Source organism: Aethalodelphis obliquidens, unplaced genomic scaffold (genome assembly GCF_003676395.1).
Source record: "Aethalodelphis obliquidens isolate GAN/ISIS:26980383/991018 unplaced genomic scaffold, ASM367639v1 scaffold10, whole genome shotgun sequence".
Classification (NCBI taxonomy): Eukaryota; Metazoa; Chordata; class Mammalia; order Artiodactyla; family Delphinidae; genus Aethalodelphis; species Aethalodelphis obliquidens.
This window is the reverse complement of record NW_020837954.1, coordinates 42,083,015-42,096,575: the sequence shown is the minus strand read 5'-3', so window position 1 is coordinate 42,096,575 and position 13,561 is coordinate 42,083,015. Positions and strand designations below refer to the sequence as shown.

Sequence of the window (13,561 nt, the reverse complement as noted above, 5' to 3'; positions counted from 1 at the left end):
AAGTTCTGGATGGATGGTGCTTTTCTTCCCTGCGTAAAGCTGTGAAACATCCTCACTTGGAATTGTAAGTAGTGTTCTGGCCTCTTGCACTTTGGTAGAAAGGATACACCTTGGTTTTAGGCTCCAGGCCTAGCTTCTTAGATTGTTAGCAAGTCATTTTGTCTCTCTGATCCTCATCTGGAAAAAGGGTTATATAATCCTTACCTCGCAAGTGAAGATATATGTGAATAAACTTTTATACAAAAGTTAATTATTTTCAACTTTGGGGAAATAACAAAACAGACTTATTTCTCATACACTGATGTAGCTGGGCTGTATGCCACATAGGCTGCACCTCTATATCTCCATGCTTCTTCTTAGAGCTCAAGGAGAGGTATGGTTGTCACAAAAAGAGGTTTGGCTCCGCAGAGTGGCGATTACACACATGGAGAAGAAGGAATAAATAGGCTGAGAAGAAAGCCAGGCTGCTTGATTTCCTTTAAATCTTTGCAGGTTAAAAAAATAAACAGAACTGCAGCAGTATAAAAGTGCATTAAGTAAAATTCCTATCCCCAAGAGTAACTTCTGTTAACCATTTTACATTTGCCCTTCCATGTACAAATTAGTGTATTCTTTTGTTTTATTAAAATACATCATGCTGTTCATACTCTAACGCCACCTAAAACAAGAGTTTGGAAGATTGGGACAAATTCATGGAGGATACTTAAGAGAAACTAGGATGTTTTAAGGAGTGTATATACCTAATAAATGACACACTGGGCTAATAAGTGCTTTTATATTTATTATCTCACCCAAACACATAACAACCCTGGGAGATAGTTGGCATTTTCTTCATTTTACAGTCATAAAATTGAAGCTAGAGTAGTAGAATAACTCGCCTAGGACACATGGGTGGTGAAACCAGGATTTGAATCCAGACACTTTTATTCAAAAGCTTGCACTTCCTGTACCACCTTTGCTGCCTACAAAGATGGAACCCTAAACCCTGAATCTAATCCCACTGTGTCATTTTTTAAAAGAAAATGTTTTGAATGGTTAACACAGTCACTAACACTGCATCATAGTGATTATGCCATATCAGAAGAGACAGAGCTGCCTCATGCTTTTTTTTTTGCCTGCATAATACATAGTATATATATGAACAGTAAACTTTTTGCATTTTTAAAATTGTGGTACAACATACATAATGCAAAATTTACCATTTTATTTTATTTTTTGGCCCTGCCACGCAGCTTGTGTGATCTCAGTTCCCCGACCAGGGATTGAACCCAGGCCACCTCAGTGATAGCCCTGAATCCTCACCACTAGGCCACCACGGAACTCCTTTTTTTAAATTTACCATTTTAACCATTTTTTTTCTTTCTTTCTTTCTTTTTTTTTTTCGGTACGCGGGCCTCTCACTGTTGTGGCCTCTCCCGTTGCGGAGCACAGGCTCCGGACGCGCAGGCCCAGCGGCCATGGCTCACGGGCCCAGCCACTCCACGGCATGTGGGATCTTCCCGGACCGGGGTACGAACCCGTGTCCCCCACATCGGCAGGCAGACCCCCAACGACTGCGCCACCAGGGAAGCCCTTTAAGTTTTTCTTTTTTTTCATTTTAACCATTTTTAAGTGTACTGTTTAATAGCATTAAGTACATTGACATTGTTGTACAACCATCACCACCATCCATCTCCAGAACCTTTTCATTTTGCAGAATGGAAACTCTGTACCCATTAAACAACAGCTCCCCATTGTTCCTCCCCCAGCCCCTGGCCCCCACCATTTCTACTTTATGTCTCTATGATTTGACTACTCTAGGTGCTTCATATAAGTGGAATCATACAGTTTTTGTCCTTTTGTGTTTGGCTTATTTCACTGAACACTATTTAATGAGACTTAGTTTGATGGACATGTACATGTCTTTTGCTCTACAAACAATGTTGTACTGCAGGAGCATCTGATCCCGACTTTCAGAGTCCTCTCTCAGATCTGTCCTGTGCTTGGCTGACTTTGAGGAAACCCAAAGCGAATTCTTTCCTTCTGTGCCTCAGCTTTTCTGGACTTTTCTTATTTTAAGAAGAATGTTAAATAATTTCTTTTGTTAACAGCACGGTGTGAGAGCTTGCAGACTTTCTGCTTATAGCTCACAAGCCACTGGAAAAGAGTAATATTTAAATATAAAGTCTTTCTGTAACTACAGAGCTGCTGCCACAATGTGATTATAGTACATTTTAGGATGAATTGGTCAGTTTGATACAGAATTAAATCAACCCAAGATGACCAGCATAAGTAGCTGTACTCTCTTGGGATTCTCAGCTGGGTTGAAGCTAAGCAGTGGTTTGTGAGGAAACCAGGCTTAGAAGGCCTGCCCTCTCCTTGTCCCTTGCCTGGCACTGGCACTAAGCAGAAAGGTCTTGCCTTCCTAAGAGGTCCTGGTGCTCCCCCTGAAGTGTCTGAGAGGCCAACCCCACAAGCACCCAACTGCTGCCAGACTCACGGAGCCGGCTTAAAGGATCATACTCTTCCCTTGGATTGTTTGCAGGTCAGACAGTCTCTCTCTGTGGGACTCTACAATACATCTTTGGTTTTTTGAACTGACCAGGTGACTCACAGAGACAGAACTGTAGAGCTTTTTTCATGTTCTAAACTGATTTATCCTTGCTTCACCAGCCCTCCTTTGCTTTGTGGGGTCAGAGTTTTGGGCACAGCTGTTCTGCTCTCTCTACTGGCTTAAAAGCAGCCCAGCAATTTCAGATTATGCCTCAGTTTGCACCGTTGGTGTTTTTTGCCAACACGTGGTTGAAAAGTGTCATCTTTACACAGGGCTCTTAATACCTTGCCTAAGGAAATGGGGGTGGGAGGGGCATGTGCACCTTACATCTTCTGACACTGACCTTGAGGGCAAAGCAGAGGAGGTAGGCCCTGCCATAGCGATAATTTCTGCCTCAGTGATTCCAATCTTCTGTGGACTTGGGCTGTCATCATCATTTTAGGTACTAAGGACAAATCATTTTATTTTATTTTTAATTAATTAATTTATTCATTTATTTAATTTTTGGCTGCATTGGGTCTTCACTGCTGCACAGGGATTTTCTCTAGCTGCTGAGAGCAGGGGCTACTCTTTGTTGTGGTGCGTGGGCTTCTCATTTTGGTGGCTTCTCTTGTTGTGGAGCACAGGCTCTAGGTGCACGAGCTTCAGTAGTTGTGGCACACAGGCTTCAGTAGTTGTGGCTCGCGGGCTCTAGAGCACAGGCTCAGTAGTTGTGGCGCACGGGCTTAGTTTCTCTGCAGCATGTGGGATCTTCCCGGACCAGGGCTCGAACCTGTGTCCCCTGCATTAGAAGGCGGATTCTTAACCACTGTGCCACCAGGGAATCCCCAGGACACATCGTTTTAAATTGATCTCAAGGCACTCTACAAATAACCATTCTTTTAAAATCAGAAAGAATTTATTTGGCAAAATTAAATCTAGAATGAGCATTGAAGATAATGCTGACTGGATGATAGGGGAAGATCCTTTGGCTGAGAATGGTTATGACTTTGAGCGCATAGGTATAGATATTCTATTTTCTTTTTTATTGAACTTTTTTTTTTTTTTTTTAAGCTGCTGCAGTTCAAGAGAGGTTGTACTGCCTGCATAGGTCTTAATGAACAAACACAGAGGTGCCCACAGTTATATTTCTTTGCTATGGGTATCCCAGCACATCCTGGAGAGTCTTATTTTCTTTTTCTATCATGAACATTAAAAATATATATATTTATTTATTTTATGGAAATGTGCAAGCATATACAAAAATGTAGTGTACCCATCTACAACAATTATCAACATTTTATTAATCACCTATCCCCCTACTTTTTATTTTCTGGAATATTTTAAAGGAAATTACAGATTTTTGCCATTTCACCCACTTCAGAATGTACCCCTAACTGATAAGAACTTTTTTCTTTTTTAACATGATCACAGTACTGTTACTATATCTCATAGATGTAACAATGTCATGAAATATTTAAACATAAAGAAGAGAAGTATCAATCAGATTTGACAAAGTGTTGACAGTTTGTTAAATTTTCTTCTAATCTATTGTTTTTTTTAAAGGAAATAAAACTTTACAGGTACATTTGAAGTCCTCTTTTGTTATTTGTGTGTTCATAAATAATATGGTATTGTTTTGCATATTTAAAACTATATACTTAATGTTTTCCTTTACGTATCCTTCTGAAACTTGTTTTTATTACTTAATACTAGGTTTTCAAGATGTATTCATTTCAGTACACGTATCTGTAGCTCATTTTAAATGCTGTATAGTGTTCCATTGTGCTTAGATTTCATTCGTGTTTGTATTCCAGTCGGTTTTATCAGTTTATATATTGATGGATATTTATGTTATCTACCTTTTTTTTTTTTGCTATTATGAACAGTGAGGCAGTGAACATTCTTTTGTACATTTCTTTGTGCCATTTTGTAAGAAGGTATCTAAATTATAATTTACATTTCCCTGATTAATACAGAGGTTGATATCCTCTATAATCTCTGTTGGCCATTTGGTTTTCCTCTTCTGTAGTTGTCATATTTGCCTCTTTTCCTAGTTGTTTTCAAAGTTGATTTGTAGGAATTCTTTGTATGTTCTTTATAATAAGCCATTATCAGCTTTGTGCATTGCTAGAATCTTTATAATTTCAGGAAAGCCTTTCCTGGTCCCTGTCCCTGCTCCTTCTGTGTACTCCACTTAAGTTGGTTTCTGTTTTTATTCCTGTGGTCCTTTGTTTTATTCTTACCTACTCATTTTTGAGTAGTGCTACCAAGTCAGAGAATCCTTTCAGTTGTCCATCAGCTGAATTTGCTTTGTCAGTTACGGTTTGTTTTTCATTCTATAAGGCAAGCAATCCAGAATAGTGGTTAAGAGAGTGGGGAGTCTTAACTGCTTGCTTTTGAATCTTGGCTCAACCACTTTACTTACTGTTGTGACCTTGGCAGATTACTTAACTCTCTTGTACTTGACTTTATAATCTGTAAAACCCATGCGAGTAGAGCTGTTATGATCCCAGTTTTGTATTTGATGAAACTCAGGCTCAGGGAGATTAGATTAGAAACATGAGTAAGTTGAAGAAACATGTGGGCCTCTTTATCTTTTAATTTTTCACTTTTGATAGAGACATGGGCACAGAGAAATATTTCTCTAAATATAAGATATAAAGTAACAAAAACAGTGCCAAGTCCCTGACCTGTGGCCTCAAGTGTTGGGGAAAAACAGTAAGAGTAGAGACTATGTAGAACTAAAGTGCCCATGGCCTGTCTAAATCTATTAATAGGGAGGAAAACCCCTTTATGCCATTTTTCATGAAAATAAAACAACAAAAACCCAAAGCTTATTTTCATGACCTTAACTTATAAGAGACATAGAATTTAGAAAACCATCCCAGGCTAGAGAACTCATAGTTGAATTAGGCAGATCATAAACACAGAACATTGTGGACCATACTTAAGGGATCATTCCCTTAAGGGTTGACAGTGAAATACTTTGGAGGAGGACACAGGACTTGATTTTGACGGACAATGGAAGGAAGAAGGATCTCAAGAAACAAAGGAACTCAAGAAATGAAGGCAACTTCTTTCTAGGGGAGGGAGAATAAGTATGATTTGGCTACTATGTTTTCTACTGATTTTTTTTCCTACTAAAAGAGGAAATATGTTTATGGCAAAATGTCAAGTAGTAAAAGAAGGTATAAAGTAAAAATTAAAACATAAAATTTTCCAATGGTATATACCCAAAGGAACTGAAAGTAGGGACTTGAACAGATATTTGTACATGCATATGCTCTTAGCAACGTTATTCACAATAGCCAAAAGATGGAAACAACCTAAATGTCCGTAGATGGATGAATGGACTAAAAAAAATAACGGTATGTGTGTAATGAAATATTACTCAGCCTTACAAAGAATGAAATTCTGATACGTGCTACAATATGGATGAACCTTGAAGACATTATGCTAAGTGAATAAGCCAGACACAAAAGGACAAATGTATGATTCCACTTATATGGGAGTACCTAGAGTAATCAAATTCATGGAGGCAGAAAGTAGAATGGTGGTTACTGAGCACTGGGGAGAGTTATTGTTTATTGGGTACAGAGTTTCAGTTTGGGATGATGTAAAAGTTCTGGAGATGGGTAATGGTGATGGTTGTACAACACTGCAAATATACTTAATGCCACTGAATTGTATGCTTATAAATGGTTAAAATGGTGCATTTTCTGCTATTTATATTTTACCACAATGTAAAGTCTCCAAACAATTCTAGCCTAGAGGTGGTGTCCACTAAAAACTTCTTTTGTAGCCATCTAGATTTGCAAATACAAGCATAGATATGCAAGCATAAGCATATTCATTCAATGTCTGCTCTTTGGGACATTCATTTAGGTGCTGGGAATTCTGCAGTGAACAAAACTGACAAGGTTCCTGCTGTATTGGAGCTTTTTAAAAATTTGTTTTACACAAATGGATGTTGGTATGCATACTGTTTTACACCTCATTTTTTCCCCTAACAAAGACCTTTGGTCATCTTCCTGAGTTAGTTCTTAGAGATCTACTGATTGAATGGTTGCATGGTATGCCCTTGTTACGGATGTGATATAATTTGTGGCTATTATATTGCATGGAGGAGGGGAGGCAGAGGTATAGAGCTTACTATGGCTTGCTGCCCATGTTTGCTCCTGTTGTAAGTTAAATTTTTATTCAGAATATAATATAGGTTTGTTGTAAAGAGTCAAGCAGGGCTTCCCCAGTGGCGCAGTGGTTGAGAATCTGCCTGCCAATGCAGGGGACGCGGGCTTGATCCCTGGCCCGGGAAGATCCCACATGCTGCGGATCAACTAAGCTCGTGTGCCACAACTACTGAGCCTGTGCTCTAGAGCCCGTGAGCCACAACTACTGAGCCCGCGTGCCACAACTACTGAAGCCCGCGCGCCTAGAGCCCATGCTCCACAATGAGAGAAGCCACTGCAATGAGAAGCCCGTGCACCGCAACGAAGAGTAGCCCCTGCTCGCCACAACTAGAGAAAGCCCGCGTGCAGCAATGAAGACCCAACACAGCCATAAATAAATAAATAAAATTAAAAAAAAAAAAAGAGTCAAGCAGTGCCAAATCTATAAAGTAAAAGTAGAAACCCTCTTAATCTGTCCTCTACCTCTCTTTTAATCCTATTCCCTGGAAGTAGTAACCACTGTTTACAGCCCATTGTTCATCCTTCCAGATGTGTATAATGCGTTTGCAAATATAAAGAATATGTAGAGCATGTATCTTCTCATTCTCCAGGAGCTGGCTCATGCAGTATAATATTGCTCATTCAACTCAGACTATTGAGAATTATGCAGAGGAAAGAGCTGGACTGAGCTTCATGAGAGCCAAGTTCTGTCTTAACCCTGCTACTGTGACAGGCAATTCCTCCTCAGTTGTCATTTGTCTGGTGTCCCATAGTCAGTGAGATCACATCAAGGAGAGTGCTTTGGAAACTATTATGGTATAAATACTAGCATATTTAGAGTTCTTTGATTGCAAGCAGTAGAAACCAACTCAGGTTCTGTTAGACAAAAAAAGGTGGGGGGGACATTAGTGGAAGGATTTTAGGTAGCAAATGAAGAAATATTTAAACAGCTGGGTCTCTGGAAATTCAGAAATTTCTCTGTATCTGTTCAAGATGTAATTTCTGGGGAAAAGTGAGTGGCTTAGAGGCCATGTGTCTACTGATGGTTAAGCGGGTAGAGTTCTGGGTTTATGTGTCCCATCAGAATCTCACAGAGTTGGGAAGATGCAGTTTTGGAAAGTATGGGATTCAGGCTGGCAAAACCAAATGTCAGCCTTGAAATGTCAGCTCTTTTAACTCTAGATTCTTACTCACCTCTCAAGGAGGAGATGATCGCCGGGTTCTACTATGGCACATGGAACAAGCTATCCACTCCAGAGTTAAGCCCATACAGCTGAAAGGAGAGCATCATTCCAACATTTTTTGCCTGGCTTTCAACAGTGGGAACACCAAAGTATTCTCTGGAGGTGAGAAGGAGATTTCCCCTTGGGAAATTGTGGCTGGGATTTCAGATAAAGGAGTGCTAAAATTATTCCTTAATTTTCCTTCCTTTATCTCATTGAGTTGTGGAATTACTGTTTTCCCATAGCTTGTCTTCTCTGTATTACAGCAGTTTAGACACATGTATTAGACTAATGTCTGTCTGTCCTTTCTCTCCTTTGCTCTTGTTCTTTCTCTCTTTTTTGGTAGAAAACTTTTCACATTGCAGTCTGATACACAGAAACATGTTAGAAAGAGTACTTAACCTTAGTATGTGTGGTACACTCTGATTTTTTTTTTTTTCCCTATTCTATTCTGTTTTGTTTTTAAAGATTTTAAAGGTTGTGACTCAAATTGGTGTTATGACCCATGGGTGGCTCCTGTGTGAAAAAACGTTGTGTTGGGGTATAATTGGAATGGCTTTTGCTCAAGCCAGCCTCTTGATGATGGCATTCATCAGTCACACTCCTTTCTGACCACTATATTTCTAGCCCTGACCTCTCTTCTGCACTGCAGATTTCCCCACTGAATATCTACCTTTGTTTTCCAAAAGTAATTTAAATCCAGCAGATCTAAAACTAAGATTATTAGTCCTTCTCCCCTGCACAATATTTCCTCTTGTTTCCTGGTTTCCCTTTCTCGGTTATTATCATCATTCAACTAATTATGTAAGTTGTTAGGTTTAACTTTTAAGAAACTGCTGACATTGGAGCATTTTCAGCTTACAAAAATGACAGTTTCATATGGTTCAGTCTAATAGAAATCTCAAAGTCAGCTTCAGACCTGCCTTTCTTTCATTTTCACATCTTGTATGTCACCAACTACACTGTCAGATCTATTTTGGAAGCCTCATATCCATCCTTTGGTTTCTGCTTTCTTGCTATACCGACTGCTCTGATTCAGGTCCTCATCTTTGGCCTGGACTGCTGCAGTGTCCTGCTGTGATTTCTGCTACCGGTATCTAACTCTCCTTATTCATTGCTTATATGAGTTTTCTTCAACCATGTGGACCTTTGACCCTACATGTCCATCCACAGGATAAAGCCTCAATCCAGTCTGCCTATCTGGCCTCATCTTCCTCCCCTGCATCTTGTGCTCTAATTCACTAAATCACTTGTCATCTTAAGTGCTCTGTGCCTTTTGCCCATACTGTTCCTCCATAGGCCATGATTAATTGTCCAGACCCCACCAATTCCCATAAGTCTTCCATCGGTAAGAGTTTTGAGTTATTTGAGTTTCTATTCAAGTGCTTCCCCATAAAAATATTCCCCCTTTGTGCCACGTACTTTCACCCTGCTAATAAAGGACATAATTGCTCCTTTATCTGTGTTCCCATTGTAGAGCATATCGCTACAATAAGATAACCCGTCTTGTCACTATTAGTTGTTTGTACAGGTGGACTGTGAATTCCTCAATCTTATTCATTCCTCTCGTATCCTCAGCACCTCACTCTGTGCCTGTTACCTAAAAGGCATTAGTATGGGTTTGATTTACTTGGTATGAACCCACCATAGAGTTACAGTGAGGACTTTAAGATGACCTGGCCACGTCTCTACTGCTTATGCTTTTAACATAGAGTGGGAAATTTTTTTACTGTCTTCATTTTGGGATTTTTATTTTTTGGCTATATAAACCATTTGAAGGCAGGACTACACATATCGTGGATGCAGTATTTTTAGATTCCTTGAGAAATGCAAGAGAAAAAAGTTGTGGATAAAATCTTTCCCATTATTTAGGATCACACTATCATTAGATTTTAATGCTATAAAAGATGATGAGGGTATGAATAGTAGCAAACGTTTGTTAGGGGCTTAGTCCTACTCCAAATGCTTTTATATTCTTGTCTTCACGATAACTCTATGAAGTAGATACAATTGTTATTCCTATTTTGCTGAGACATAGAAAAGTTACAGATATTTTTCCAGGTCTCACAGTTAATGAATGTTTTGTTTAAAAAAAAAAAAGCTAGCTTGGATGAATGGATTGATTTGCCCATGATCATTTATTCTTTTCCTGAATAGCCACAGTTTTTTGTTTTTTTAATCATCCACTGGATAATGCATTTTGGAAACTTGTTATATCTATGTGCTATTATGCTTTTTCAAATTCTCTATAAGAATATCCTATCCTTCTTCACTATTTTTATAAACCTTTTTCTAATTAACACTCCTAATTTGTAAATATTAACATTGACTTTGTTCATTTGTTTTTCCTGAAATCTTTAAAATACTGAATTGTAATATGAACAGGATCACTTTGTAGGAATTACCAAATGTCTGCTTTTTCCCTTGCAGGAAATGATGAGCAAGTTATCCTCCATGATGTTGAAAGGTAAATAGATTGTTGGTATGTGAAGGTAATTAACTCTATCTTTCGTAAGAAGAAAGGCAGGTATCTCTTTAGACCGAAATAGTTCTTGTCTTTTGAAGAAAATAACATGAAATCAACTGTCCTTTGCTGAAAAAGATTTACAAAGTTGATATAAAATTATAGTTTTCAGGTAAAAATTTAAAGGGAGAGGTTGTAAGGGAAGGAAGCATAATATCTAACCCTCAATAATTTTATGAGGCAATACTATTATGATCTCAATTAGGAAACTGAGGCATAGAGATATTAGGTAACTTAAAGTCAAGTGATGTTAGGATCTGAATGTAGGCAGCCTGGCTTTGGAGCCATGCTTTTACTCACCATGCCAGACTGCCAGGAATCCCTCTTCTACCCCTGCTGGCATCAGGGCTGCTTTAAAGCTTTCCCTCGCTTTTTGGAAATCCAGCACCACCCCAAGGCTGTACACAAGCAGATGCATTCTGTAGTAAGTGAAAACATAAAACTTATCAGTTGAGTCACTTTTTTGGGGGTGGGGATGTTAGTTCCCCGAACAGGGATTGAACCCGGGCTCCAGCAGTGAAAAGCGCAGAGTCCTAACCACTGGACCTTCAGGGAATTCCCTTGAGTCACCTTTAAATATGCTTATTTAGTGCAAAAAGCAAACTTGTCGTGAAGTCTTATCTCTTTAGTAATACTTTTTTTTTTAACCTGGAAGTCGAATACCTACTTTTTAGTAAATGTAATATCCTTTGGGTTTAGCTAGGTTGACTTTCTCCTGGAAATGAAAGAGAACTCCATTCTAGGAACTAGAGGGCTTTAACTCTGCACTACTTTTGTGTGTATGTGTGTGCCTGTGTGCCTCTCTCTGCTCTCTGTCTCTCAGCAGTGAGACCTTAGATGTGTTTGCTCATGAAGATGCGGTGTATGGCTTGTCAGTGAGCCCAGTGAATGACAACATTTTTGCCAGCTCCTCAGATGATGGTCGGGTTCTCATCTGGGACATCCGGGAATCTCCCCATGGAGGTAGGGTCACTGTGCAAAAGGTGATTGGACTGTGTTGAAGAGTTTGATGTCAGTTTCATAGCAGATCCAGTCTATGACTTGAGTAGCCTGGGTAGAAGTGCTATAAAGGGAGAGGAAACTCAGCGACATAAATGTGTCTCTGGAGGTCCCACCTTACCCCTGAGTACTCAGAAGTGAGGCACCTCTGCCAGTCCTCCTCCAATCACTTGTGAATCTCCACAGACCTTTGCACCTGGAGTAAATACCACAGTATCTTGCTGTGTAGTAGCCCCAAGGAGCAGAACATGTGGTGCCTCATTTGTAGAGAGTAGCCACCAAGGGCCAGCTTTGTGCATGGTGCTGACATGCACATATTCTTGGTTACTTACAGAGAATGGGCGTGTTGTGCACTTTGTTACATCCTAGATCCAGGGTTGTTATTTTGCTGAAAGAACCACAGAACCTCACCTTCACTGTGTGTAGGAACTTAAAATGATAGCAGATACCCTCTGTTTAAGGGGGATTGTCTGGGTGAGTTCCTCTTCCAAATGTGTTCTTTGGGTCTCTGAAATGTAAAATGAAGAATTTGTCTTGTTGAATTTCTCTGAAGTTCTTCAGGAAATGCATCTTTTCAGCTCATTTCCTGCAGAGAGACTTCTGTCACTCTATCTTCAAAGGCTCTTTCCTCCAGCATACCCTCAGTGCCACCCCCAGCCCCACTCTTGGTGCAGCTTTGTCATGACCATACCTATGCACATAGAGTTACTATCTTGCCTACCTTGTCTGGCAGGCTCTGAGTCTTTTTATTCTTCTGTATTCTGAGCATTTAACATGCTGGTCTGTGCTCATTATTGAGGTTCAGGCTATAAGAGAAGTTTGTTCTCAGAGTCAGATAGGTTTGGTAGCCAAAAGCAGCAGCTATGGTTGAATGAAGTGGTTTGCTTGGTACGTGAACTTCTCCTTTGTCTGAACTGCCTCGTGGCTGAGATTATTGAGCACTCCCTGTGCCCAGAGGCCTGTGAAGTATCACATATGGAAATCATAGACTGAGGAGTGCTTTCTGTCTATTGCTTCTAAACAACTTCCATAGGAGTATGTCCCCCCAGGCAGCAAAGTGATTCCTTCCTCACCTGGAACCAGCTAGTATATGCAAGAGGCTGCAGGGTTTCAAGGTGAAGTTGATTAGAAACTGGCTGGATGCAAGAGAAGTTCAAGTACTAGATGAAACGAAATCCTAAAATTCTAGACTGAGGCTGTTTTCTTTTCAATTTAGGGAGCAATATTACCAGAAGGAAAAACTGCACTATTGTTTTATTTTGTCTTCATTAAATCTTTGTGTAGTTTTAAAACTTTCAATTTCTAAAGCTAGTAAATTTGGATTAAGGTATAATAATCCTACCAGTAATTGATTGTGAATTTTTTTAGCTCATGAGGAATTCAATTTTACTTACTGTAAAACAGCTTAACTTCCCATTTACAGTGACCATTTCTGTTTTGTTACAGGATCTGAATAGGTACTATGTTTATTTATCGGCATTATAGTTTAAAATTTGTGTATATGTGTTTAAGTTGCTGTTTGCAGACTTTCTGGTGCAGAAGGGTGTGTGCCAGGACTTGGGACCTTGTGAACAAGCGTGGCTACTGGAATGATGTCCTACACTGGATTCCAGCCCACTGGGGTGATTGTTAACGGCTGTGCTCCTCTTGCTTTCACATCCTGCTTGTCTGCCTGCCACAGGCCCAGCAGTGCCTGAAGTGGACTGATCAGAATTTCTCTCTTCACAGAGCCCTTCTGCCTGGCCAACTACCCATCAGCCTTTCACAGTGTCATGTTCAACCCTGTGGAGCCCAGGTTATTGGCCACAGCCAATTCAAAGGAAGGAGTGGGACTCTGGGATATTCGAAAACCTCAGAGGTGAGCCCCCTTTATTCAGAAGTTGTTAAAAGTTTCCCCTGACTCAACTCTCAGGTAATGTCATCAGTCAGCAACAGTCTTGAGAACCTGGTTGGCAGTTGATCTCAGCTGGACATCTCCTAACATATCCCAGTGTCTCTGAAGCCAGGGGGACCCTATTTCCAGGGGGCAGGCAGTGTGAGACATCCACACTCCTTGCTAAGGAGGAATCATAAATTGTAATCTGGACTCTAGACAGGATCAGTTCTAGGCAAACTTTGCAATGGCAGAGCT

At 40.0% G+C, this 13,561-nt stretch overlaps 1 protein-coding gene across 4 annotated transcripts in view; it reads left to right on the top strand.

The window, feature by feature from the left end:
• DCAF5 (DDB1 and CUL4 associated factor 5) overlaps positions 1-13,561 on the top strand; it is a 97,827-nt gene that overhangs the window by 19,747 nt on the left and 64,519 nt on the right. For 3 of the 4 annotated variants that reach the window (XM_027111601.1, XM_027111603.1, XM_027111602.1), the window contains exons 2-5: positions 7,887-8,030; positions 10,338-10,374; positions 11,255-11,394; positions 13,159-13,288. In XM_027111601.1, coding sequence (XP_026967402.1) covers positions 7,887-8,030; positions 10,338-10,374; positions 11,255-11,394; positions 13,159-13,288 — 451 coding nt within the window. Of the gene's footprint in view, positions 1-7,886; positions 8,031-10,337; positions 10,375-11,254; positions 11,395-13,158; positions 13,289-13,561 lie in introns of those variants that run through there. The other variant, XM_027111604.1, reaches the window with a different exon arrangement.